Source organism: Nothobranchius furzeri, chromosome 9 (assembly GCF_043380555.1).
Source record: "Nothobranchius furzeri strain GRZ-AD chromosome 9, NfurGRZ-RIMD1, whole genome shotgun sequence".
NCBI lineage: Eukaryota > Metazoa > Chordata > Actinopteri > Cyprinodontiformes > Nothobranchiidae > Nothobranchius > Nothobranchius furzeri.
Window position 1 is genome coordinate 68695829 of NC_091749.1, and position 27683 is coordinate 68723511.

At 44.2% G+C, this 27683-nt stretch overlaps 1 protein-coding gene across 1 annotated transcript; it reads right to left on the minus strand.

The window, feature by feature from the left end:
- LOC129153263 (zinc finger protein 345-like) lies at positions 1-27683 on the minus strand. Its single transcript, XM_070555138.1, has 3 exons — positions 25788-27683; positions 21730-25712; positions 1-3021 (listed from the first exon to the last, which is right to left on the minus strand). Exons 2-3 carry the CDS (start codon positions 21896-21898, stop codon positions 1358-1360), a joined length of 1833 nt encoding a protein of 610 aa, XP_070411239.1. The 5' UTR covers positions 21899-25712; positions 25788-27683; the 3' UTR covers positions 1-1357.

Here is a 27683-nt window from a genome sequence, read left to right on the forward strand (position 1 = left end):
TTACAGGTCTTCACAGTTGTTTATTCACGTTTTTTTAAAGCATGCAACATATTTTTGGAGCTCTACACGCGAATCCAAAAACACACGCATTCTTCTCAAAATGGTCTTTGGTTTCCAAATGACACGCAAACCATCACATGAGTAAACATTTATAAGAACCAGATTAACTCTGATGTGTAAAACATTATGACCACTTCTCCAGTCATCATAACGACTTATTGTGTTCAGTGTTACACTAACTGTACTACGACAGTGCATTAAATATTTCAGAATGTTTGTGTACAAAACTCAAACACGTTACAAAATATACTTTAGTGTGTTTTAACACAAAACAGAGTTCATCCAAACCAACACAGAGTTGCCTATGCAGTGGTCTACATATACAAACAGAAGACTATAATTAATAGTTAAGCTAAAACAAATAAAGAAAAAAATGAATTAATAAACGAATGTGCTGCATCTGCTCGTTTTTATCTGGCCACTGCCCCTCATCCACATGACAAGCAATGTGCTCGCTGACCGAGCAGAGTAGAATTGAAAAATTGGGAGGTTGTCAGGCCAGGTCCAGACCGCCTATTGAGGGACACTGGTATAAAGCAAGAACATTTTTAAGGCAGATGTGACCACAAGTTAAAGATCTGGGTAAAATAATGGCATGGGTTAGGAGTTTTTTCTCTCCAGATGTCTTTCCAGCCCTCTTCCCAAGTAGGTCCATCTGGAGCTGAACAGGGCCGACACGCCCACTGCTGACTGATTGGCTAACTCAAAAGCATGCCTACCATTACCAACTCCGATTGGCGGCGGGAATCAGCCTGCTGGAGGCTTCCCTTAGGTGTGATTCATTATCGTTGATGCTGTGGAGTTAAGAAGCCTCTCACAAAAGCTGTTTTTTTCTGTCCCTCACTGCTGTGAGGCGCGCGCACTCTCTCTCTCACACACACACACACACACACCTGCCAGACCCAGCAAAGCAGGATGCAATATGAAAGTCAGAAAGTGTCCAAAAGCAAGACTACTTAGGCTGCTTTTGTTTAATAATGGACACTGCGGACTTCTCTGCGCTTTTGACCCGCCCACATGTGCTTGTGACATCACAGACCACCCGTGTCTGAAATCACGTGCACATGTGCTCAATCACATCTACATTCCTAAGACAAGCTACAAAATGTGATGTTGTGAGATAATTACTTTTCAAAAGCGTTTTTCTAACAGGAAGTGTGGATGAAATAAGTCTCCACCCATGCCTTGAGCACTTGAAGGCATCTATGATGTTGCTAAACATATTTTTATGAATACAATCTCAAGTGTGAATTTTCAAATCAGAAGGTAAAGAAAATGAATCTCATAGAAGATGAAATCAATTCTCACCTGTGTGAGTTCTTATGTGTCTAGTCAAGCTACTACTGTTAGTAAAACATTTACCACAAGTTTTACATGGATATGGCTTCTCACCTGTGTGAGTTCTCATGTGTATAGTCAAGCTACCACTGTCAGTAAAACATTTACCACAAGTTTTACATGGATATGGCTTCTCACCTGTGTGAGTTCTCATGTGTGCAGTCAAGTTACCACTGATAATAAAACGTTTACCACAAGTTTTACATGGATATGGCTTCTCACCTGTGTGAGTTCTCATGTGTGCAGTCAAGCTACCACTGTTCGTAAAACATTTACCACAAGTTTTACATGGATATGGCTTCTCACCTGTGTGAGTTCTCATGTGCGCAGTCAAGTTACTACTGTTAGTAAAACATTTACCACAAGTTTTACATGGATATGGCTTCTCACCTGTGTGAGTTCTCATGTGTGTAGTCAAGCTACCACTGTCTCTAAAACATTTACCACAAGTTTTACATGGATATGGCTTCTCACCTGTGTGAGTTCTCATGTGTTTAGTCAAGCTACAACTGTTAGTAAAACATTTACCACAAGTTTTACATGGATATGGCTTCTCACCTGTGTGAGTTCTCATGTGTGCAGTCAAGTTACCACTGATAGTAAAACATTTACCACAAGTTTTACATGGATATGGCTTCTCACCTGTGTGAGTTCTCATGTGTGCAGTCAAGCTACCACTGTCTCTAAAACATTGACCACAAGTTTTACATGGATATGGCTTCTCACCTGTGTGAGTTCTCATGTGTGCAGTCAAGCCACCACTGTCTCTAAAACATTGACCACAAGTTTTACATGGATATGGCTTCTCACCTGTGTGAGTTCTCCTGTGTTTAGTCAAGCTATCACTGTTAACAAAACATTTACCACAAGTTTTACATGGATATGGCTTCTCACCTGTGTGAGTTCTCATGTGTGCAGTCAAGTGACTACTGTTATTAAAAAATTTACCACAAGTTTTACATGGATATGGCTTCTCACCTGTGTGAGTTCTCATGTGTGCAGTCAAGTGACCACTGTTAGTAAAAAATTTACCACAAGTTTTACATGGATATGGCTTCTCACCTGTGTGAGTTCTCATGTGTGCAGTCAAGTTACCACTGAGAGTAAAACATTTACCACAAGTTTTACATGGATATGGCTTCTCACCTGTGTGAGCTCTCATGTGAGTATTTAAATCAGATTTGCGACTGAAAGATTTTCCACAGAGCTTACAATAAAATGGTCTCTCACCTCTGTGAGCCCTCTTTTTTTTAAGTATTTCACCACCTACACTTTCTCTGTGTTCTTTGCTTCGCTGACGTCTTTTATTCAGTTTCAGTTCTTCACTACCGTTTGATTCTGAGTTTTCTTTTCTGCATCCACCCCGATCTTGGTTCTCAGGTTCTGTAGAACTCTGACACAATGGCTGGTTCCTGTTTGGTTCTGGTTCATGACATTTTGTTTCTTCAGACAGAGGAGTATCCGTGAAGGTAAGATTTTCCTGGTTCAGGAGCTGCCCTTCATGTTGGAAAAGTTTTAGCTGTTCTGGTTCTTCCTGGTCTGAACAGGAGATCAACTCCTGGTTAAAGAGCTGCTGGACAGTCAAATCCTTCTCCTTTTCACAGACATGATGCTGTGGAAGATCTAGACAGGATAAGAGAAAAAAGAAAATGTTGATTAATTTGACAATTAAAAACACTTTTTTTAATCATCTAATGCAGCAGTTCCCAAACTTATTTAGCCGCGCACCCCCTTCTATGTCCCGAACATTTCGACGCACCCCCCTAGCCCCACATCAGGGAATATAGTGTAATGACCTGGCTGGGGTTGTAAGCCAGGTGCATTCTGGGTATTGTGTTATATGTGTTTCCTATCCCTCGGCTAGTTACTGTGTTGATTTGAGTGTTATGTTAATGTAAGCCACAGGGAAGGTGATGTGTGTTCTGTGGAGCGGGTTGAATTAGCATGGTTAACTGACACCGTGACTCTGTGTGGTAGGAGCGTGATAGAAGTTCTGCGTCTGTAGTGTTACAAAGGGTGGAAGAAGAAGGCTAATAAAGGTCTGGTGTGAACCACTACTGCCTCCTGCTGGTTGAGTTGGGGACTGCCGCTGAGACGCTCGGGGTCACTACAATTGGTGTCAGAAGTGGGATCGCTGAGTGTCTAGCAGACACTATGGAGCCGACCATAGACGAAATAGAGCATGCAATCTGGGACAACTACTCGATTCTCGGAAACATGGCTGCCGAGATCCAGCAAAGAAGACCGGAGCTGGGACGGCCAGAGGGCCACAGTGCACCCCGGAACAGACACCCCCTGCGGCGGGAAGAGATTCCTGGGGTTGCACCACAGCTCCCTGGCAGGACGGTTGCTAAACTGCAGCATTACACCGGGGCGACACAGCTACAGCCATACCTGGCCCAAGTCACGCTGGCTGCCACTCACAATGGGTGGGGTCAAGAAGAGACTGCCACCCACCTGGCGCTCGCACTGGAGGGCCCAGCACTTCAGGTTCTGCTGGACCTGTCCCTAGAGGAGCAGCGCGACCTCCGGGCTCTGACTACGGCGCTCGGTTTGGACAGAGACCACCAGCTGAACAGAGCAGGGAAGAGCTGGCTAGCCGACGCCGACGTGAGAGAGAGAGCCTGGGGTCCTTTGCTGCGGACGTCCGCCTCTATGCCCGACGGGGCTATCCAACCTTCTCAGGAGCGGCCCAGGAAGAGCTGGGTCTCCACGCCTTCCTGAGGGGTCTCACACCGGAGAGGCTGCGACAGCATGTTCGGCTGTCATCCCCCCGAGACCTGGAGGAGGCGTTGAGGGAGGCGGAGCGGGCAGAGGAGGTGCTGAGGGGACCCCACCCCAATCATTAAAACCTCTCCGTGACACTCATCCTGTGGTGGGTCGCTGTGGGTCCACCCGTGGATTATACCTGGACTGTATCATTGATGGACGGTCTTGCCGGGCCCTGGTGGACACGGGGTCTACCATCTGCTTGCTGCGGAGGGGGGTGCTTCCGGAGATGGGCGGGTCATTGCCGACGGATTGGACCCCTACTCACACAGCGTTGTACACTGTCACAGGAGAAAAGACTGTGATGCCGGGGAGAAAGACTCTGCAGGTGGTGGTGGGCACAAACAGAGTGAACCATGAGTTCTGGCTTGCCGATATAACAGACGAGTGCATTGTTGGACTGGACTTGCTAACCCACTGGGGGGCACAGGTTGATGTGCCGGGAGTTGCCATCCACCTTGGTGCTGAGACTGTGCAGCTCCAAGTGGGCCGCGGTAGTCAGGGACAGGCCCCCACCCCGCCGGCACCCCCAAAGCTCTCGCGTCCCACAGCTTCAGGCCACAGCCAGGGGTCGAGGGCGGAAAAGGGGCGGAAGAGGACCCAGGGGGTGAACGTGAGCAGAGCCAACATCCCGCAGCCAGAGTCGCCGCCTAGCTCGGCGGTCTCCCCGTCGCCTGAGACTGTCGCGGCAGTAGAGGAGCTTGGGCGGCGGAGTGGGGTGCACCTCAGTGTGACGCAGCAGCGGCAGCTGCAGAGCCTCCTGGCAGAGTTTGTGGATACTTTCGCTGCCAGGGAAGAAGACTGTACAAGGACGGACCTGGTGCAGCACACCATCGACACTGGAGCAGCTGCCCCAATCCGGCTGCGGCCCCACCGCCTGCCCCTCGCCAAACGCAAAGCTGCCAAGGAACTGATAAAAGAGATGGCAGATAATGGCGTCATTGAACCCTCGGATAGTCTATGGGCCGCACCTGTAGTTATGGTGCGGAAGAAAACAGGGGGTTGGCGCCCTTGTGTGGACTACAGGCGCCTGAACGCGGTAACCCGCAAGGACTCTTACCCGCTACCTCGCATCGATGACGCACTGGATTACATCGTTGGGTCCAGTTGGTTCAGCTCGCTAGACCTCCGCAGTGGGTACTGGCAGGTGGAGCTTGCTGATGAGGCACGACCCAAGACTGCCTTCACCATTGGGCAAGGACTGTGGCAGTTTAGGGTGATGCCTTTTGGACTATGCAACGCACCAGCCACGTTCGAGAGGTTAATGGAAAGGGTCCTCAAAGACATTCCCCGCGGCCGCTGCGTGGTCTACTTGGATGATTTGCTGACTCATGCCAAGGACTTTGAACAGGCTGTTGCAACCCTGCGAGAGGTCCTGACTGCTATCCGCGGGGCCGGACTAAAGCTGAACCCGGCTAAGTGCAACCTCCTGGCTCGCCAGGTGAAGTTCCTGGGACATGTGGTGAGCGAAAAAGGGGTGGCTACTGATCCGGAGAAGGTGGTTGCTGTGGGGGACTGACCACGCCAGCCTAACCTGGATGCTGAACTTTCGCCAGCCAGAGGGTCAGGTGGCCCGGTGGCTGGAAATACTACAAGAGTTCGATTTTGAGGCCCAGCACCGACCAGGGCGGCAACACGCCAACGCCGACGCCCTGTCCAGGTGCCCCTGTTCTGCGGAGGAGTGTCGGTACTGCAGACGCCTGGAGGAGTTGGACCGGGGTCCCACATCAGCAGCAGCAGAACCCGAGGGCAAGGGTGAAGGGCGGGAACCTTTCACCGCGGCAGAGCTGCAGCAGCACCAGGTGAGCGATCCAGTGCTGGGAATGGTGAGGGACTGGATGGAGGTTGGGACACGGCCAGACTGGTCCGCCGTGTCTTCCCAGGGGCCTGAGACTAAGTCGCTGTACTCCCAGTGGAATAACCTGGAGCTCCATGGCAGTGTACTTTACCGGTGGTGGCGAGCGCCAGATGGGGGAGGCGACAGACTCCAGCTCTTGGTTCCCCGGGCCTTGCGGCCTGAGGTCCTCCGCTGGGTTCACGGGGCTGCAGGTACTGGCCATTTTGGGAATGGGAAGACGGTGCGGCGGTTGAGACAGGACGTGGAGATCCATGTTCACTGCTGTGACGACTGCACAGCACAGAAAGGTCCCAGCCAGCGCTTCCATGCCCCATTGCAGCAATACCTAGTTGGGGCGCCAATGGAGCGGATAGGAGTGGACATCCTGGGTCTGTTCCCTGTTACTGATGCCGGCAACCGGTACGTCCTGGTCGCGATGGATTATTTCTCGAAGTGGCCAGAGGCGTATGCGGTGCCAGATCAGAGTGCAGTGACGACTGCGCACACTCTGGTGAATGAGATGTTCACGCGGTTTGGTGTACCGGAGGAGCTCCACAGCGACCAAGGGAGGAATTTTGAGAGCCAAGTGCTGGGAGAAGTGTGTCGGAGGCTGGGGGTAAAAAAAAAACGAGGACCACCCCCCTTCATCCTCAAAGCGATGGTCTGGTTGAGCGGTTCAACCGCACGTTGGCCACCCAGCTGGCCATCATGACCAGCCAGCATCAGAGGGACTGGGACCAACACCTGCCCCTTGTTTTGTGGGGGTATCAAACTGCAGTGCAGGAGTCAAGTCAGTGTACCCCTGCAGCCTTAATGTTCGGAAGGGAGATCCAAACTCCGGTGGATTTGGTGTTCGGGGCGCCCCCTGAGCCGGAAATTGCTGGGGGACCAGAGATGGATTACTTCCGGCGGCTCAAGGAGCGGTTGCACACGGTGCATCAGCTGGCGAGACAGACATTGGAGGGGGCCGGGGCCCGCCAGAAACGAGCGTACGATACCCGTGCGCACGGTCCTATGCTGGGGGCCGGAGATCGGGTCTGGGTGTACTGCCCCCGGCGGAAGCGGGGGCTGGCCCCCAAGCTCATGAGTCACTGGCAAGGCCCGGCCGAGATCCTGGAACAGCTAACAGAGGTGGTTTTCCGAGTCTGGATGCCGGGGCGGGGAAGGCGGGTGGTGCTGCATAAGGATCGGCTGGCGCCATACCATCCGCTTGCCCCGAACCCGCAGACTGGTGGGCAGCCTGGGGATTCCTTGCTTCCTACGCCTGGCTTAGCTGGGGGTGCCATGGAACCCCAGTCAAGGCCAAAGCGTACTCGACGCCGGCCCGGATATTTACAGGACTACAGAGTAGACGGTTAAGGTTGTGGGGACACTAAACCTCTTGGGGGGGGGGGCAGTGTAATGACCTGGCTGGGGTTGTAAGCCAGGTGCATTCTGGGTATTGTGTTATATGTGTTTCCTATCCCTCGGCTAGTTACTGTGTTGATTTGAGTGTTATGTTAATGTAAGCCACAGGGAAGGTGATGTGTGTTCTGTGGAGCGGGTTGAATTAGCATGGTTAACTGACACCGTGACTCTGTGTGGTAGGAGCGTGATAGAAGTTCTGTGTCTGTAGTGTTACAAAGGGTGGAAGAAGAAGGCTAATAAAGGTCTGGTGTGAACCACTACTGCCTCCGGCTGGTTGAGTTGGGGACTGCCGCTGAGACGCTCGGGGTCACTACATATATATATACAGGGGTGGACCTTTAAACCGCCCGAGCGCCAATGGCGCTAAATTTTCTCGTCGGGCAGTAAATACTTGACGACTTACCGCCTGGGTGGCGCCCAAACCTTCTTTGTCATTTACACACCGGCTTTCACCTCCATCATGGCCGCGCCCTGTTCGCGCACGTGAACCTGCCTCTAGTCACGTACTGCACATGCACTTGTACGTGCAGTACGTGCACGAATCATGCACGTACTGCACACCTCTAGTCACGTGAACTATAAGTTCACTATAAAAGACGGAGCAGAACCACGCTAGAAACACACAAGCATACAGGAAGATGGCGACATCACAGGCATGGGATTTCTTGATGAAACCTCCGGCAAAACGCTTTAATACTGGTGAGGAGAGGCGAGACCGTTTGAAACGGTATGAAGCGGAGAAGCGTGTGCGGAGGTGGAATGATTCTTGGCGGTTTAAAAAAGACGGGAGGCGCAGAGGATGGCTCGAGTACAGCAAAGCGGAGGAGGTGATGTACTGCGTTGTATGCCGGAAGTATGCAACGACAAAATCAAGTTTTGTTGAGGGAACAAACAAATTCAAAGTAGAATACGTTAAAGACCACGAAAAAACAGCGAGCCACATGAAGGCAGAAAAGACTCCTCTTGCTAATGCAGCAACGGTAGGAGAGTCGCCAGCTGCAAAGGCCCTCGTGGCGATGACTAAAGCACAGCAAGACAAACTGGAAAAGTTGTTTCGTACAGCTCACGCCATTGCAAAGAAAGGAAGGCCATACACAGACTTCAGTTGGATGTGCGAGTAAGTATTTTTTTGCTTAACAAATTATCAAAATACTGGGTTTGTTCTGTTAGTTTAACTATGTGTTTTTGTCCATTTCATTGTTTGATGGAGAAAAGAACCAGAAAACATGCACTGTCTGTAAGTCATCTTTGATTTATTTTTTAAAATAAATTCTGTTCCATCTTCTGTTTTTTTTTAAAAGATTTTTTATTAAAGATTTTCTTTAAAAAAACGTTACTTTAACTATTTTCACCTTTTCTTCATTATTCCATTTTTTTAATTTTCCCCACCTTTTCTTATTCCGTTTTTATTTAATTTATTTTTTTACTGCCATCGTTCCAATGTGAGAGATATGTGCATTAGCACAGTTAAAGACTGGCTGTCAAAATTGAATGTATGAAATGTAATTTGCTTTTTCTTTCAGTTTAGATGAGCAGAAGGGCATGGAGATAGGCGAAACATACCGAACCAGAAAGCAGGCCAAAACATTCATTGGGTATATAGCCCAGGCAGAGAAGGAGAGGGTGCAAGAAGAATTTGCAGCTGGAAAGTTTCTTTCTCTGATGTCAGATGGCTGTGCTGACAGTGCTGTCATTGAAGAAGAAATCATCTATGGCCGACAAGCAGTTAAAGGACAAATCTGTGTCAAGTTCCTGGGTATCGAGGCAGTCGCAAAAGCTAATGCAGAAAACATCACGTCTGCCATAACAGCTGGTGTGTGTAAAGGTCTTGGTGTGGAGGAAGGCACCTGGAAGAAGAAACTGGTCGCTGTTTCAACAGACGGGGCTGCAGTCATGCTTGGAGGAAAGAGTGGCGTGGTGACAAGACTGACAGCAGACCTGCCCCATGTGCTGCCCGTTCATTGTATGCCCCATAGACTTGAGCTGAGTTTTAAGGATGCTGCCTCGAAGAATCCATGCCACAAGAAGCTGGATGCTCTCCTTACTGGACTCTACACATTTTACCACTACAGTCCTCTCAACTGGGCGAACTTGAAGGCCTCATTCGAATCACTGGGAAAGAAACCCCTGATGCCCACAAGAGCGACAGGCACCCGCTGGGTATCACACCTGTTGACGGCCTTGGACCACTTCTTGCGAGGGTACTCTGCCATTGTTCAACATTTGGAACAGGTATATCCTTATGTGCACTGTTCAAATGTCATTATTTTAAAAATGATTTCTCAACCAATGCTTGCAGCACAGAAATCTAATAATTCCTGGAGAGAAATAGCACGCACTGTCGGAAAAGACGAGGACGCTGTTAAAAAATGCTGGAATGCCATAATGTAAACAACAGTAATTTTTACTTCTACTATGGTGTAGTGTTGGTTGCATGCCGTAGAGCTCCATGCTTCCCTACACAGTTTGGGAGAATATTGGCTCAACGCAGAGACAAGCCGCATGAACCATAAACACTGCAAATTGTGAAGCGCGTTCCATCCGCGAGCCGCATCACCAAGTGGAAAGTAAATGCGTCAAGCATAAACCAAGCCTAAGTCAACGAATAATTTGTAAGCTTTACTTACTTTTTGGGATTCATCAATAAATTCGTAAATATGGAAATATTCACCGATTTATTACGTAAGTAGGATATTAGGATATCCTCGGGGCACCAACCCCTTTTAACAGGGGAAAATGAATCCACACCTATTATCAATCTGTCTAAAGTTCCTAAATTCTTTACGGGCAGCAGTCATAATTCATATCACACAAACAAATTCACTTGAGACAAAACTGAATTAGCAATAACATTTATTAACTAATATGATCACTTCAGCTCCTTCCAAAGCGTTAGCATTCAATATTAACCAACTGATTTTATCAAACAAACAACGAGTAATGAAACAATGAAATGATAATGTAAAAACAATCTAATCCAAGGTGGAGTGATATGATGTGTTCAAGTAGATAGGATCTCCAAAATGGAGGAAGCTTTGAAACAAAATGGCCGATCCCTTTGTTTGAGGGAGCAAGGACCCGACCGTGTATGTGGGATGTGTGTGTCCTCCCAAACATTGAAAACCAGTATATGTGTGTGTGTGTCTTGTTTGCCCCAAACATGGAAAACCAGAATGTGTGTGTGTGTTTTCTCTCAGTCAGTGGCTTAACTTTCACCTTAACTCAATCAATCAAAAAAAAAAAAAAAAAAAAAAAAAAAAAAAACACTTCAGAACACCTTAACCCGCTCCACATAGCTCAAGGAAAACAAAAGATCAATCATAAAACAACTGAAATATCTAACGATCTGTTTATGCTGTGGCCACAGCTCAAAACAACTCAGATATTACAATGAAAGAAAGGATCTTACTTCAAGATGGTCCGATAACGTATTTTGGTACGGGAAATAGAGAAAAACCGTCTTTTAATTTGAAGCAATCACGCCGTTGACCGCTTATTCGGACTATTAAGAGAAATGGGAGAAAAAGAGGAAGGAGGAGGAAAAAAAAATCTTTTCTGAACGAAATCAAGGCGTCGTTCGGCTGAACAGGTTTGATGGTTTTCCCGTTGATTCCAGCAGCTCGGCCTCCTGACGTATGTCCAGAGCGTAGCAGAAGTCTCTTCAACACCAGTTGAGACTGGGACAAAAGAGAATGTTTTCCTCCGCGCTCTGGCTCTTATAGATTTCCAGCGGGCGGGAACTTGTTTAGGTTCCGGGGTTCGATGTTGCTTTGGTGACGTCATCTGGTTGCTTCTGGCTGCAGAGGATCATGGGAAATGAAGTCACTTTTGGCGCTTCCTTTATTTCCTGCTTTCAATGAGTGCAGATGAAAGTTTTTTGGAGAAATTACTGCGTAGCAATTTCTCATGAGGGCAGAACCTCAACACGGCTCAAACATTGAGCCCAACCCGAAAGTACCAAAAGTTGCAGTTCCACCCTCATCCGCTGGGGGCTGGTGTCAGAAGCGATCAAATCCTCATCGACTCCCATGTTAAAAATGCCAATTTCACAGCAGAAATAAACATGTTTACAGCCTGGTACCAAAACATGTTTTTGGTTTAAATTATCTAGTTTACACTCATGACAACTCTGAGGGGGGTGAATTTTTTTTCGTCACTCTTCTGTTTAAGTTTATTAAAAGCCTAAAATTCTGTATAATTAATGAGCATCAGACCCACGTGACCACAGAGGTAGCTCCGTGGAAAGGCCTCAGTAGAGCTTCTGTCTCGCCTGAAAACTGTTCCGGGATTTTGAGTCTCTTTGTTTGTGTATTCTTTTTTGGATATTATTTGTGCAATTGTTGGACAAAATGACTTGCTGTGGCATTAATTGCACTGATAGAGCGTCCAAGGAGTCTCCACTTCATTTTTTTTAGGTCACTGCCGAGCTGAGCTTAGATTTTAACATGTACTGTTTAACCATGAAATTTAAATGTAATAGGGTAAAACCCAGTGCATTTAACATAATGCTGCACTTTAGAAAATGGGTTGAAATATAACACGTGGCTTCTGTCTGCTGTGCAGGCTGCCAGCTTGTGGAGCTCTGGGGAGACCTCAGTGTTCCACCCGGTTTTACCCAGCAGTCAGCCCGGCCTATCTCCGACTCAGAAGCTCTGGTGTTGTGCACAGTTAACTCCGGTTATAGCTAGGTTGCTACCTCCGTTAGCTTAGCTCCCACCTCTGCGTTAGCTTTGGATTAGCTTGTAGCTAGTTTGACCGGGTGTCGTCAGTTGATCCCAGCCTTACAGCCCCACCCTCAGCTCCAACTCTCTTAGGGCTGCTCAATTAATCGAATTTTTATCACAATTACGATCTGAGTTTTGAACGATTATACAAACAAAACAAGCCGATTATTTGCTCCTCCCACTTGCGCTGCCCTGAGTTGCAAATGAAGCGCTCCTCCCACAGTGTTGCCAACTTGGCAACTTTGACGCCATTTCTAACTTTTTCAGACCCCCTTCTTGACTTTTTAAATCTTAAAAGCATCTAGCCAACACCTCAGAAACATCTCTGGTAACCCTTAGCTACTTTCTGGATAACTGTCGTTGACATTTCCTGCAGGTTAGCTAAACACTCCGCCTGCCCTCCGGACCGTTCTTCGGGACATTAGGAAAGGGAATGATGTAGTGATGTGTCAGTCGCTAAAGAAACAGCTCTCGGAGCCGGCTCCTTGTTGGAGTAACCAGAGTGAGTGACACACACACCGCACCTGTGGACTCCTGAGCCACTAAAAACGGCTAAATGTGCGTGTGCGGCGCGTTAAACACACGTGCAGCTTGCCACTGATTGCTGTGAGACCAGGTTGGGGGGTGGAGGGTGCAGCTGTGGGTTGGGACAATTATTACATTAACTGATGGACTTGTAAATAAATAGTTTATAAATAAAGTAGAAATAAGTTCCTCACACTGATAAATAATAACTAATCTCTCTGAGGACACGGTGCTAGTGCACTCTCCTACAGCACCTTGACATGACTCATTAAAATGTTATACGACATTTTGTGAACATCAATTTATTTGCATTTATTTGTTATAAATGCCACTGTATAATTCTTGCTGTCAGTATTTGCAAGATATTGGTATTTGGGTCTGTACTGGTTAGACTTAAATGAGTTAAACAAAGGTCTATAGCCCTTGGGTCATAGACTATGAGCTGTAAGTATATTGGTCTTTTTATACTGGGAATCAGGAGTTATTTTAGTGATCATCTTGTTTCTTATTTATTTTTGTCCAGATTGTGCCCTGAACAATTTTATGACTGAATAAAAACAAATAAAATCAACAGAAATTGAAAAATCATCCTAAATAATCGAGATCTCAATTTCAGTCATAATAATCGTGATTATTGTTTTTGCCATAATCGAGCAGCCCTAACCTCTCTTCCCTTTTGTGGAATTGTCTGGGCTTGGTGGTCAAAATGGCGGTGGTGGCCACCTCCCATTTTTCTTCAAAAACGTGTTATTGGGGCCTGTGGAAACACATTGTCCAATATTTATATGTCGATGAGGCGAACCTGAGCAAACCTACATGCCAATTTGACCCCATAACCACTTCACCAATACATCTGATAAGAAGCAAGTTACGTCACATGTAATTGTGCCATCCAGTGTGTCTTTGTAGATGGGATATATGGTTTGTCCAGTGGTGTCTCAGTAGAAGTCATTTCAGAAGTAATTTGTCAAAAAAATTCACAGAATATCCACATTTGAGAACCAAGACCAGACCCGCTTCAGGGGGAGGAGACCAAATTGAAGCTGAGATGGGAGGAAAATGCGTGAATGAGGCCAAAAACAGCTTTGGGGGATTTCTTATGAGGAAATGACAATATAACATGGTAAAAAGTTCCAAAAGTTAATATGGAACCTTTACAAAAACTGTTCAATTAACATCTCAACTCCGTCCTCAATCTTACATTTTAGATGATATTAGCTATAACACCCTCTTTGGTTCCAGAACGCTATCAAGTCTGACAACTGGAAGGAATTGGACTGACTCTGATGGATTGGGTAGGGCTGACTCTGGTGCAGCTCCGCCTTTGTGGTTCTGCAACGGGCGATCTCGTCCCACTAAGGAAAAATGCACAATAAAGAAACAAAAGTTGCCCACTAGGTGGGGCTGTGGCAGCATAATTGATTCACAGCTGTTTAATAATTATTTTCCCCATTTAAATTATTTTAATAGATACTTTAAAAATTGCATACCGTGTACTAAATACTTTTATTTATCAATAATGGAAAAGCAAAACTGCACAACTATAAAGGAACAAAAAATTACTAAACAAAGCATTTCAGATACAATCGTTTATTTTAAAGTTGATTACAAAGAGCTGCATCATGTGAATTTTGTTTATCTTCAACAGATGTTAAATGTGAGTCATGAACGTCTCTATGCAGAATTCTAATTTAAACTTTATAGAATATTTCCTGTTTTTGATAATAACTGTCGTAGAAAAAGTTAAATGCCAAATTGATGTTTTCTTTGTATATTTCTGTGTTTCAGGCATACAGGTCCATAGCACGAAGACGCTGGACAGCTTCTAAGGGATCCAACACAAAATGGCTTCTCACTGCACACTAACCTGTTTTATTAGAAGCATTTAGGTCATTGAAAAATGTAGAATATTGATACTGGATACTGAATACTACGTAGATTAGACATTTTTTCTTGTGGATGTGTTTAACTTTTGTGTTTGGAACGAAGAATCCAAGAGTTGTTGTTTTAATTAAACTTTTGCATTTGAATAAACAAATGAAACCCCCTGCAAAATGAAAAAGTATTAAATAGAAATTACTACAAATATACACAGTGATCACATATGGACAAAGGTAATTTAGCAATGGTAAATAAAATTAATGAGTATCCGCAATAGTCTTTGTCTAATGTAGTTAGCTTCTGTTAGGGATAAAAGCTTTATATTGTCCATGTAGGTCTGAGTATCTGTCCCGAGTTCATCAGACACAATAACTTGGTGTTGCAACCCTGTGACCATGTCCCTCTGCATGGATGCTCCTTCCACTGTCGTCTGGGAAGCCAGAGGACCCCCTCTGCAAAACATACTCTTCCATTTGAGGATGCTGCTGTTCTCTATAGGTTGTGCAAATACACCAGGTTCATCTGATGCAGGAGGAGCCACTAGGTGATGTTTCATCCATGATGTCAAACAAGAGACTTGGGTCAGGTATTCAGCAACTCTCCAGCAGTCTGGGATGTTTCCAAGTTCAGGAATCTGATGAAAGATTAGAAAAAGAAGATGATGGCTAATAATTGCTACATGCTAACAAAGAGTGGTAAAAACAACCTGAACATAATATTTACTTTCCCAATGTGGAATGTCTGAAAAACTGCAGAGCTCTCAGCAAATACATTTGAGCTATTTTACTAATTATCTTTAAATAATAACTAAAAATGTAAAGAGTAATGATAACAATCCACCCAATACAATTATACGTTGGTCTATGGATGCTTTGAATGATTATTATTGTGGTGAAATCACTACTGGTGAAGTAGAATTTGTATCCAATCTACGTAATCCATTGTTTTCCACAAATAGTGAAATGGGTTCTGCACACCTGTACACAGGAAGAAAAGAATCTAAAATAATATCAACTCTATTCTAAACTAAACTGATGTGGAAAAATAAAGAACCCATTTCACTACGAAACAAGAGGCCACAACAACATTTGACTTACAAAATCATAGGAGTTGTTCTGTCAGCTATTAACAGTAGTAGCTTACTTTTGCTAATACTAGCAAGCTACCATGCTATTTATTACTCTTGAAGCTGAAAATAATCCCGAAATAAACTTTTTAAAACATACTTCCTTACCATATGAATAAGTTAAAATAAATTATTCATGTTAGACATTTATATTGTTAGTTTTTCACTTACCGGTCAATCGGCCATTGATTCACATGAACTGTGACAGGTGTTCTTCTCTCTTTTGTTTACTGTGGCAGAGTGCGTTCACATATCCAGAAGGGCGCGGCTTAAGGATTATACCTGATGGGAGGGGTGAGAGTTCTGGGACCGTGTTTGCGTAAACCAAGCCCCCACAATTCGGTTCTGACAGTGAGGCCAACGCGGAAATGAACTAAATTGCAGTTCCACCCTCATCCACTAGGGGCTGGTGTCAGAAGCGAGCAAATCCTCATTGACTCCCATGTTAAAAATACCAATTTCACAGCAGAAATAAACATGTTTACAGCCTGGTACCAAAACATGTTTTTGTTTAAATGATCTAGTTTACACTCATGACAACTCCGAGGGGGGTGAATTATTTTTTGTCACTCTTCTTTTTAAGTGTATTAAAAGCCTAAAATTCTGTATAATTAATGAGCATCAGACCCACGTGAGCTCACCCCCCCCCCCCCCCCCCAAACAATGGTACTCATAATTAAAAAACTAGCAGCAACAGGTTCAACTTTTTGTGTTGGCCTTCTGATATTGTGGTGTTATGGGTTAATTCTGACTTTAAAGAGAAGTCTCCTTATGTTTCAATGTTTATTTGAGGACCTGATGTCTGTATGAGATGATGTTTTTATATTAGAAAATATAGCACGAGGATAATAATGTTTAGTAGTTGCATAAAGTGTTGTGGAGGTTTAGCAATAAAACATCAGACAAATGTCTAAAATAATTTCACACAGGTTGTACATGTGTGAATTTCATCTTTGTTTCTCCTCCACATCTCTTCAAAGTGTACTGTGTGAGTTAGGGCTGCAGCTATCGAATATTTTTGTAATCGAGTACTCTATCGAATATTTTTTTCGATTAATCGAGTACTCTAATAAATTACCCCTTTGTGTTTGTAAACCATTATATCAAATAGCATGTTATAATTATGAAAGACCTCTTAAAATGAGCAAGCAGTTGCCAGTTATTCTTCAAGTTTTATTCAAAATTAGTTTGCAAAACTTCAGCACTTCAACTTTACTTCACAGTAAACAAATGCCTGTGCAAAAAATAAGTACACAACCTGAGCCGATTTTCCCCTCGTGCGAGAATCTGCTAGCCTGCAAGCCAGAGGATAACTGTTGAAGTAGCGCTGCGGGCGGCTGCGGCCCAAACAGAACCAGAACCGCTCACGGCGCATGCGCAAACAGCTCGCCGGCTGTTTCCCTATTAACACACGTCCGTTTTAATTTCAACACTTTTTTCTCACACAATAACAAGGATTGTCGAGAAAGCATGTTTGCCGTGGTTTTGTCAAATTATACTGATCACAAAACATTTATTTACTTTCTTTCGTTTTCCTCTCATAAATACCAGTAATCCTGCAGCAATCCCGAGGGACAACAAATATCAATAACAACACAATAAAAAGTCCGACGTTTTGTGTAAAAATGCTATTTTTTAGCACATTTTAAGTCCGACGTGTTGCTACCAGACGTACGGTGTGAGCTGAAACTGAGTGCTACAAACGAAAAAGTCGCACAGTGTCCGCAGAATATATAGCAATACAGGCTAAAATGCATTATCTTGTAGAGGCTCCGAGTCCGCTTGCAGAAGTGACATTTACAGGTGCTGCAGCACGGAGGATGTGGTGTTGTGGTAGGCTAAATCCATTTTACAGTATTTTCACTGGAATACGTTTTCCACCTTACGACGTGAAAAATGGTCCCACATCTTGACATTTTCTGTCTTTTTCGCACTCCACCGGGATCCACGTTGTCCGCCATAGCTTAAGATAAAGTTAAGTTACATTCCCTACTCGCGTGTGCGATTCAGTCCAGTGGGCATGTGCGTCACTTATTTCAGTCCGGGTGAAACATGACCACGGGCGACTGCAAAGCCATGAATTAATTAAATATGAATTAAACGAATCCTCGAGGCAGAGAATTTGACTCGAGGATTTTTTGTACTCGAATTATTCGAGGTACTCGAGGAATCGTTTCAGCCCTAGTGTGAGTGATTGATTTCTGTATCATGGGAGGAAACAGAAAAACAAAAGCACAAGTAATTGTCCACGGAAATGCGTTGTAGACTTTTCTAAAGTTATGATTTTAACAAAACTGTGTGGTCAAGGTTCTTAACTTGATGTTCAACAGACACTTAAGCTCTCCATACTGTTAGCCTTTTTGTGTCACCAAAATTTAAAAACATGTTATTTGTTTTTATTGTACTTGTCTTTCAGGGCATTCATGCGAGAAAAAAAAAGGATGCAACGTCTCAAGGTGGACTTGTGACACAGTCAAACACCCAAAACAATTGGACGCTACCTCATGTGGAGTCTGCATTGAAAGTACGAGTCTTAACCGTAATGCATACACATATACAAGAATATTGGAAATGTGTTGCAGGGGTGGACATTAACTTCAAAACCAACCGGCCAGCCGGGCCGGTAACTCTGAATATTTACCGGCCCTGCCAAGAATCTACCGGCCCCGCTGGTCAGCTGCCAAAACGAGTCAAAATAACAACTGAACCGTTTTAAATGTAATAAACCTTTATTTTGTACACATTCACAAACATAATAACGTATTCAAGTTTGAATTTGTTTGTTCCCTCAACAAAACACGATTTTGTCGTTGCATACTTACGGCATACAACGCAGTACATCACCAACTCCGCTTTGCTGTACTCGAGCCATTGGCTGTGTTCGAGATGAGCCAGTTCTGCGCAGATTAGACCAGCGGTGATCGGCGAGCAGTGCATGCCGGTTAGATTTGTGTCCGAATTGACGCCGACTTGCTCTGACGTCATACATACGTAAGCAATGATAACCTTGTGAGATCAAGGCGGCCGCAGATTTTGGAGCAAGGCGCTGCAGCTGCTCTCCCTCGGCTGCAAAACCTAGGGGATGACGGGAAACGCCAGGCTCTCACCTGATCTAAGATCTGATTGGTTCATATTTTGATCCAAACATCCGGTGGTAGAACATGAAATGTTAGTTGGTCACATGTATTCTGTAGATCACTTTACGTTGATGACGACAACTATATAGGCCATAAAGAGAAATGTGTTTTGTTTTCTTTTGTCACGTTTCCTATGAGCACACTGAAGCTACAGCTGATAACCTTTACTTATTATTACGGTCATGTTTTCATATAGAATATATGATATTCACAAGCACGTGAGGATGTGTTTCAGCTGCTAACAGGCACCAGAATTAAAATTGAACAAGTGTGAATGCTAACGCGATATCATCAGCCATCGTCACCCCCGAGCTACACATGCAAGAAACAACTGGTTCACACATAGGTGTTTTTTTCTCTCACTCACACACACACACACACACACACACACACACACACACACACACACACACACACACACACACACATAGAGGAAAAGAGCTGAGGAAATGGAGGACACCAAGTAGTTAAAGGAAAAACTACAGCTGAGCCGAGGCGTCTGATCTGAACTGAGAAGCGGCGAGCGGCGGCCGGACTTCGTGAGCGATTCGCTTCGGGCGCTTTCGCGGCCGGTGTGTCCCCGGCATTAAACGCCGGCTTTCAGCCACTCCCCCTGCTGCTTCCGTCTGCTCTCGTCTGTTTTCCAGGCGAGCCGCTGCTCAACTCGAAAACGGCCATTCTCTGCGCCTCCCGTCTTCTATAAACCGCCAAGAATCATTCCACCTACGCACACGCTTCTCTGCTTCATACCGTGTCGAACTGTCTCGCTTCTCCTCACCAGTTTTAAAGCGTTTTGCCAGAGATTTCATCAAGAAATCCAATCCCTGTGGTGGCGCGATCTTCCTGCGTGCTTGTGTGTTTCTAGCGTGGTTCCACTTCGTCTTTAATAGTGAACTTATAGTTCACGTGACTATGAGTAGAATCGTGCAGTACGTGCACGAATCGTACAAGTGCAGTACGTGGCTAGAGGCGCGCAGGTTCACGCGCGCGAAACGAAAACGGCGGCTTCCTACAGGGCGGGGCCATAATGTAGGTGAAAGCCGGTGTGTAAATGACAAATAAAGCTTGGGCGCCACCCGGGCGGTAAGTCATCAAGTATTTATCGCCCGACGAGAAAATTTAGCGCCATTGGCGCTCAGGCCTTTAAAGGTCCACCCCTGGTGTTGTAATAAATGTTAATGACAGGAAAAGGAATATAAGATAATTACACAAGAGAATAAAGAAATTGATTTAAAAAAAAACACATTTCTATAAAATAACATGTAAGAAATTAGCCTATTTAGTCATCTTAGAATCTCTTTTTCAGTTTGCAGAAAAGATCTTGCAAAAAGAGTCAATAGACTTTCCATCTACAAAAAAGGCCGTGAATACACAGGCTGCAAATTGCCACCACTCTCCTCCTAGAGACAGGTAACTAATTTTCCACCATTCAGTGTTCTGACATCATGAATATTTTCATCATGATGGCTGTAGAAACAAACAATATAGTTGTTTGAATGAAGTAATAAGAGCAGTAGGTAGTATAGTCCATGTGCTACTTTTTCACTTTTTAAAACAGATGACCTGACAAACATCTGTCATTTCTGCGGGGAAGAAGAGCATGAAACTGACAATAAATAGGTAATGTCATCATGAAAGACTGCTAAATGTTATGATCAAATCCCATAAATGAAATTTAAACATTGGGATTTGTATTTTTTTTTTACAGATTCAGTGTGAGATGTGTTTGCGGTGGTTCCACCAGCTCTGCTTGAAAAGCCCACCACCAGAAGACGTGTTTATTTGTTTCGCTTGTACATAATTGACACTAAAGGTGCACAGCTAGTGTTCTTATGGCACACATAGTTGAGAACACACATATCTACATGTATAGATGTAGATGTTAAATTAAGAAGTCTAAAAAAAAGAAAATGTTCTCCAAAGTTTCTGTAGTTATTAGTTATACTGTGACTTATTTTGCAAATAAAGTATTTCGTGATAACAACGCCAATGTGCATTATTGAGGGGGGGGGGGGGGGCGGCACATTTTGGCAGCCGAGGCCACACAGCCTGATAAAATCTGTATCCCTCCTTAACTTTTGCTGTGAAGAAACCCTCTGCAACGTTACTGTAGTTATTGGTTATACTGTGATTGATTTTGCAAATAAACTATTTCCTGATAGCAACGCCAACAAAAACAAAGTGTAAACCGAGTGTAAATTCATCGGACAGCTATGTGTTTCACGTCTGGTTTTACAGTATTATAGTATCAAAGTATTTTTCTATACAGTGTTCCCAGCAGGTTATTCCACATGGCACATTACAATGTCACGAAACTAATATTAAATTAATCGAGCCTGCTGTTTCCCAGCTTTTACTCTTTATTGCGTCGACTGCAGATCAGTGACAAGTAGCGTACAGAACGGAGCTGGGCAAGTGGCTCCTCCTACTTTGCGTGCTCCCGTGAATGGGGGAAACAATTTTTAACGGGGGTAACTACTTTGGCACAACACCGGTTGTAACTAGGTTGCTACCTCCGTTAGCTTAGCTCCCACCTCCGCGTTAGCTTTGGGTTAGATTGTAGCAACATTAGCTTCAGTTCGACATTTGATCCCAGCCTTACAGCCCCACCCTCAGCTCCACCTCTCTTCCCTTTTGTGTAGCCTACATCACATCATTCTGGGCCATTTTCTGAATCTAAATTAACTCCAAAATATCTAAACTGGACTACTTCACTTGCTAAGAGTGATTATAGCATCCACTTTGGGAGATTGAATCAGTCTTCATTTGTTTATAGAAATTGTTCTACATTTCACATCACACAGGGGCCTTTACGTCACCTTTAGTTACTATAAATGGCTAAAACTGGTCCTGTTCTGCCATAATAATGACGCAATTTATGCTAATCTTAAAGCTCTTCCCCTCGGTACCCGCTGGTTTTCTTACCTGCCCTGTGTGAGCTGCACTGTGGTTTCCAGCTCATATCCGACAGTCTGCGCTGGCCACCGAGCCCTTCCTCGAACGGGGCCATGGCTTCTTCAACCTTCGCGATGATTTCTCTAGCAGTAGCTACTTGCCTGGTGACAAACTCCATCAGAGACTCTCCTGAATACATGTTTAATATTCACCTCACAAGGCTAAACAATAAACTAAAGTTGCTAACGGTCTTCTTCTTCCGTTCCTTCCTCTTGTCCACGAGGCTGAAGTTAGGTTCCGTTCGCGACGATTCAGGAAATGGCTAAAAGGCACACACGCTAAAAGGGGCAATTTAGTTTGAAAACGGGAACGCCGCCTGTTAGCAGAGTGTCGTTGTACGCAGCGGTCGGTCCAAACATCCCAAGCGGAGTCCCAGGTTAAAAGGTAGGAAATAAACGATAGATACAGAGCTTCTTGTTTCAATGGGCTTTCACTCGAGCTAGCAACTTTGCAGACACCAATGCTCCCCTCTTAGTGGTGCATCTTCTTCTTCGTGTTTAATGGCGGGTGGCACCCAACTTCTAGGCGCATTTCCGCCACCTACTGTGCTGGAGGGTGAGTCGGAGTAAGAGCGTAAAAAAAAAACTAAATTCTGTTCAACAAACCACAGTGTTTTAGATACTCAATAACCAACTTATATTTCCTTTCTTCACCATTCAACAAATTCTTTACATTTATCACTCCACCTCCTATGTTTTTTAATTTCTCCCTGAGTTGTCCTCTACTTTCCTCATATTTTATGCAGTCACATAAAACATGTTCCACTGTTTCTCCCCCCACCCCACATCCACACAAACCTGTGGGATGTTTCCCTATCAGATGCATCGTATTATTAAGCCCAGTATGTCCCATTCTCAATCTTGATATTATTCTTTGATCTCTACTATTCATTCTTATATTTTTCCATTTTCCTACTTTCCCTTGTATCTGAAATAAATGTCTTCCTTTCTCTTCCCTTTCCCACATTCTTTGCCACTCTTCCATTACATGTGCTTTAATGATTTAATTTAATTTCAGCGGCACTATATGCAATATTAATTATTTCTCTCTCTCTTGTTGCCTTTTTTGCAAAATAATCTGCCATTTCGTTTCCTTCTACTCCTCTATGTGCCGGTACCCATAAAAATTTAACTTCCGTACCCAATTTCCTTAATCTAAATATGGTCTCATATATTTAATATAATACATCTATTCGACTCTTGGTAGACATTAATTTAACTGACACTAATACAGATAACGAGTCAGTACATATAATTCCTTTTTTAATTCTATTTTGTTCCATCCATTGAAGACTAAATAAGATAGCTAACATCTCCACTGTGTACACAGATAAATGATCTGGAGTTCTTTCCCTAACTACTACTCCTATATGTGGTATTACAAATGCAAAACCGGTTTTTCCCCCTACCAGTTCCTTTGATCCATCTGTAAAGATTTGCACAAAAGACTCATCGCTTTTTAATCTATCTTCTGTAATTTTATCCCAATTTCCTTTCCCCCCACTGCTTCTCATCATAAATACTATAATCAACACACACTTCCGGAAATATCCATTTTGGATTAACCGTATATAAAAACTTTTTAATTTGTACTTCATCTTGGATCTTACTCTCTTTTGCCAAATCTTGCACTTTCCAGCTACCATATTCCTTCTTCTGTTTCTCCTTTTCCCAACACGGACTCAGTGCCCTTTTTGCCATGGGTTCGTTGTCCTCACACCCTCGTATACTTGCCCAATAATTTAAAGCTACCTGTTTTATCCTAAGCTGTATTGGTATCTCTCCCATTTCTACCTGTATTGCCACAATAGGTGTAGTTTTTATTGCTCCACAACACACTCTTAATGCTTGACTTTGTATGATTTCAATCCGTTTCATTAATGTTTTAGATGCTGAACTATAAACTATACTCCCATAATCTATCACTGATCGTATCATTGCACTGTACATGTATGTATGTCTGATCTCAGAATTGTGTGTACTGAAACTCTAATTTCCCTCTGGGATTAATAAAGTATCTTTGATTTTGAATTGAATTGAATGTTCATGTTCTTAAGTTCAGATGTAAAATATGGCTAATTAATTCTAATAATACAAAATGTTATCACCAGGAAGGCAAGTTATGTTTATTTAATTATGCGAATATACAAATATATTTTTATTTTTAACATTCATATTTTTATTCTTTGCAGTCTGGATGAACAAAAGGGAATAACTGTGGGATCAACATACAGGAATGAAGGGCAGGCCAAAGTGTTTGTGCACTATAAAGCTGAGGTAGAAACAAACAACATTAGAGAGAATCTTAAAAACACAACATTTCTCTCTATAACCACTGATGGCTCCACAGACAGTTCTGTGAAAGAGGAGGAGTTGGTATATGTTAGATTTAATCACAAAGGCAAAATCAAGTCAACATTTGTTGGCATCAAGTCAGTGGAGAAGGCAGACACATCACACATTAGCAAAGCCAATAGTGACATCAAGGATGAAGTGAGTGATGACTAGGGAAGCAAACTGGTCGCTATGGGAACAGAAGGAGCGGCAGTAATGACTGGAGCAAAAAATTGAGTCGTCAGCAAGTTGAAGGGTGACCGGACCTACATCACTGGCATTCACTGCATGGCACACCGCCTCGAATTGAGCTTTTCTGATGCTATGCGCTCAAATGTGATGTTTCAGAAAGTGGAAGACCTGCTATCTGGCCTATACACCTTCTATCACATCAGTCCACTCAACAGGGCAAACCTAGTTAACAGCTTTCAGGTTCTTGGCCAAAAGCTATAGGTGCCCACCAGAATAGGTGGGACCCGTTGGGTAGGACACCTGCTGTGTGCCCTGATTTGGTGATGCAGAACTGGAAACACTTGTGGGCCACTTCAAGCCTGTCCTGGAGACCTCTGGTGTCCACGCTGAAAGCATTCCTGACCAGTGGACTGCCTTCAAGTCGCTCATGTATCAACAGCCTGGGACCCTGCCGAAGATGTCATGGATCGCAGTAAACAGACGCTTTCAGCATTCCTGCCCTGATTTGCTGGCATCGATCGACCTGGTGCTGTCCCTCCCTCCCTCAACTGCTGAGTGTTTAAGAGGCTTTAGCACCATGAAGCCAGTTAAAAATGACTGGAGGTCCAATATGAGCCCTGACACACTTTCAGATGTTCTCATGGTGCAGCTGTGTTCTCCAGAGATCAAGGACTATGACCCAAATGAGGCTGTAATGCTTTGGCACAAAGACGGTGTCAGAAGCAGGAGGCCAGATTCACGGACAGAGAAAACAAGAAGTCCGACTAGATTTCAGTGAAAGAGTTCATAAAAACATCCTTATAAAAGAAATAAATAGTAAAATGACAAAAGAGTTCTTTTTCTTATTAACTGATGTTTTAATTATTTTGTCACTCCTCTCTGTTTGGAATCAACATATTATAGAATAACATGCTTTAGGTAGATCTAAATCACGTAGAATTTTGGCCCGTAGATTTTTTAATCATCTACCAGCCAACTTGGTCGGTGAGTCAAAATTTTTATTTCGGACCCTGGATACTCTTGTGTGAAATCTTATTGTGCTACTGCTATTTTAGTGTATTGTGCTGTTTCAATACTGCAATTTCCCCACTGAGGGATGAATAAAGGTATTCTTATTGTTCAGTAATAGGACTTCAGCTAAAACTACAACTGCATTTAGATCGTTGCGTCACCCTACATTGTTCCATGAATTATTGGAGTGTGTTTATTCGTTAAGTTGCACTGTACAGGTAAACAATACTTTATCTGGCTATACAAACATTTTCTATAATTACTAGGTTGTACGGAGCTGTCATGTTCTGTGGTAAATGTTTAACCCAGGACATGCAGAATCAATACACGGAAGCTGGTGGTAGGAATAATAATGATTTAAGAAAAGATGATTCCAGGAGTAACTGGTAATCAGCGAATGAGTGACGGGAGCAGCGTCTGAGGGGAAGAGGAGCAGAGGTGAGACTTTGATAAGGTAATATGGTAGAGGATGCGCTTGGGAGGAGGACTTACGGGCAAAGCGAAGTGAAGTTTGTCCGGGGAGGGGTGAGCTGGAAGAGCGAGCAGATATCCAGGGTTGAGGCAGATCGACGGGGTTCCAACCGGAGGTGATGAGAGAGAGAGCGAGAGCGAGAGCAGGTCTGCCAGGAGCAAGTCGAGCCGTTGGGAGGACGGGGAGTCGAGAGGTGAATCCAGAGGCTGTATGGTCGGGCAGTTGTATATCCAAAGTGTCACGCAGGGATGCGGTGTATTGAGAGGGATGACTGAGCCAGTAAGGCGTAATCATCCGGCAGTTTAGCAGTGTCCTCCGTCCTCCTTATGAAGGCCACCTGCTGATGAGCTGATTGACCACAGCTGCTGCTCTCTCTCCTGAAATCAGAGAAGCTCCCAAAAACAGGTGACGTAATGGTGTATGTAGAGTGCTCACCTCCCAGCTCACAACAGGAGCAGGAACTGTGGGCGCTTTAACAGCATCCATCTAAACACCACAAGATCTTCCAAGGACAGCAAGTGCCTCCGTCCTCAGACATTTTTATGGAGCTCACCCTGACATATTTTTTTAAACAGTACTATTTAGACTCAGCTGCCACCGAGCTCAGCTGTAGCTCCATCAATAGCTGTTTTATTGCTTTATCTAGGAAATTCAAAGTAAAGGATTTTTCTGACAGAAAGATTCTTTAGAAGTGTGTGTTACGGTGGTGTCTGGTGAAAAAAAATATTGGTGGAGCTATGTGTGAAAAGATTTCCCTCCTTTGTCAAAAGTTTTCAAATGAACTACTGAAAATGACAATTTGACAAAATGACAACACACCTCTTTGGTATCATGGCAAGTTAGTGAACAAGCTACCTCATTAACCCTCCCACTGTCTTTATGGGTGACCCCGCAAGGAAGGTTGACCATTGAGCAGGATTGATGGTTTATCCCTTGAGGTCCATGTGGCAGGGGTGAGGTGGTGCTCCACCTCAGCACCACTAACCCTAACCAAATAAATGTATTATTTAGTCTGGCAACGCTCCACTGACGGTTCTCGGTTGTGGGGCGGGTTCTACTGTTGTCTTTCAAATGATCTCCGCATTCCACTGGACAATGAATGTGACATACTCTTGTTTCACTCTGTTGCATCATCCCACCCACCAGGCATATAGAGTGCCCTGATTGGCCCACAAAGCAGATAAAGCTCTGTGATTTGATCACTAAGCAGATAGAGCACTATGATTGGCCCACCATTATGGACCAATCACAGCTCTTTATCTGTTTGAAACCCCTCTAGAGAGCTGTGATTGGCCAGCCAGAATGCTGTTGGGGCTGCAGAGGTTCCAGTGGAGCATTCCTAGACCAAACTTTGCAAAGCAAGAATTTGGTCTAGTTCACTAGGCTAACACCCAGTAGGACAGTGGGAGGGCTAAAATAAAACGTCCTATGTTGTCCTCTGCTCCCAGCGTGTTACATTGATCTCTATGTGCTGACAGAGCAGCAATGGGCGATCAGGCACTGTCTAAACTCGAAAAACTAGAATATCCTGCTAAAGTTAATTAATTTCAGTAAAGCAAAGGGCCCAAGCCAAGTACTGAGTACATATACGAGTATACTTTTCAACTGTCTGACACTTCTCTATTTAAAATCCTCTTTCTATTGATTTCCTGTAATATCCTAATGGGGGTTTTCATAAGCTGTGAGTCAGAACATCACAATTATACCAAATAAAGGCTTAAAAGTTCTGGCTTTGCATAGAATGAGTCTGTCTCATATAGTTTCACCTTTTTAATTACTGAAATAGATTTTGGACCATATTCACATGTTTTGTTTCACCTGTAATTTCACCAGAAAAGAACTAAAACAATAACCTGATCAAAACACACAGTAGGTGATCCACACACTCATGCATGCATGTGTGCACCCGCACACAC

What these genes read in the sequence shown, in the direction of transcription:
- LOC129153263 (XM_070555138.1), bottom strand. Translation starts at nt 21,898, where the DNA reads ATGTATTCAGGAGAGTCTCTGATGGAGTTTGTCACCAGGCAAGTAGCT. An exon ending in GTGCAGCTCACACAGGGCAG is followed by an intron (nt 3,022 to 21,729) that starts GTAAGAAAACCA and finishes TATCCTGTCTAG; the next exon opens with ATCTTCCACAGCATCATGTC.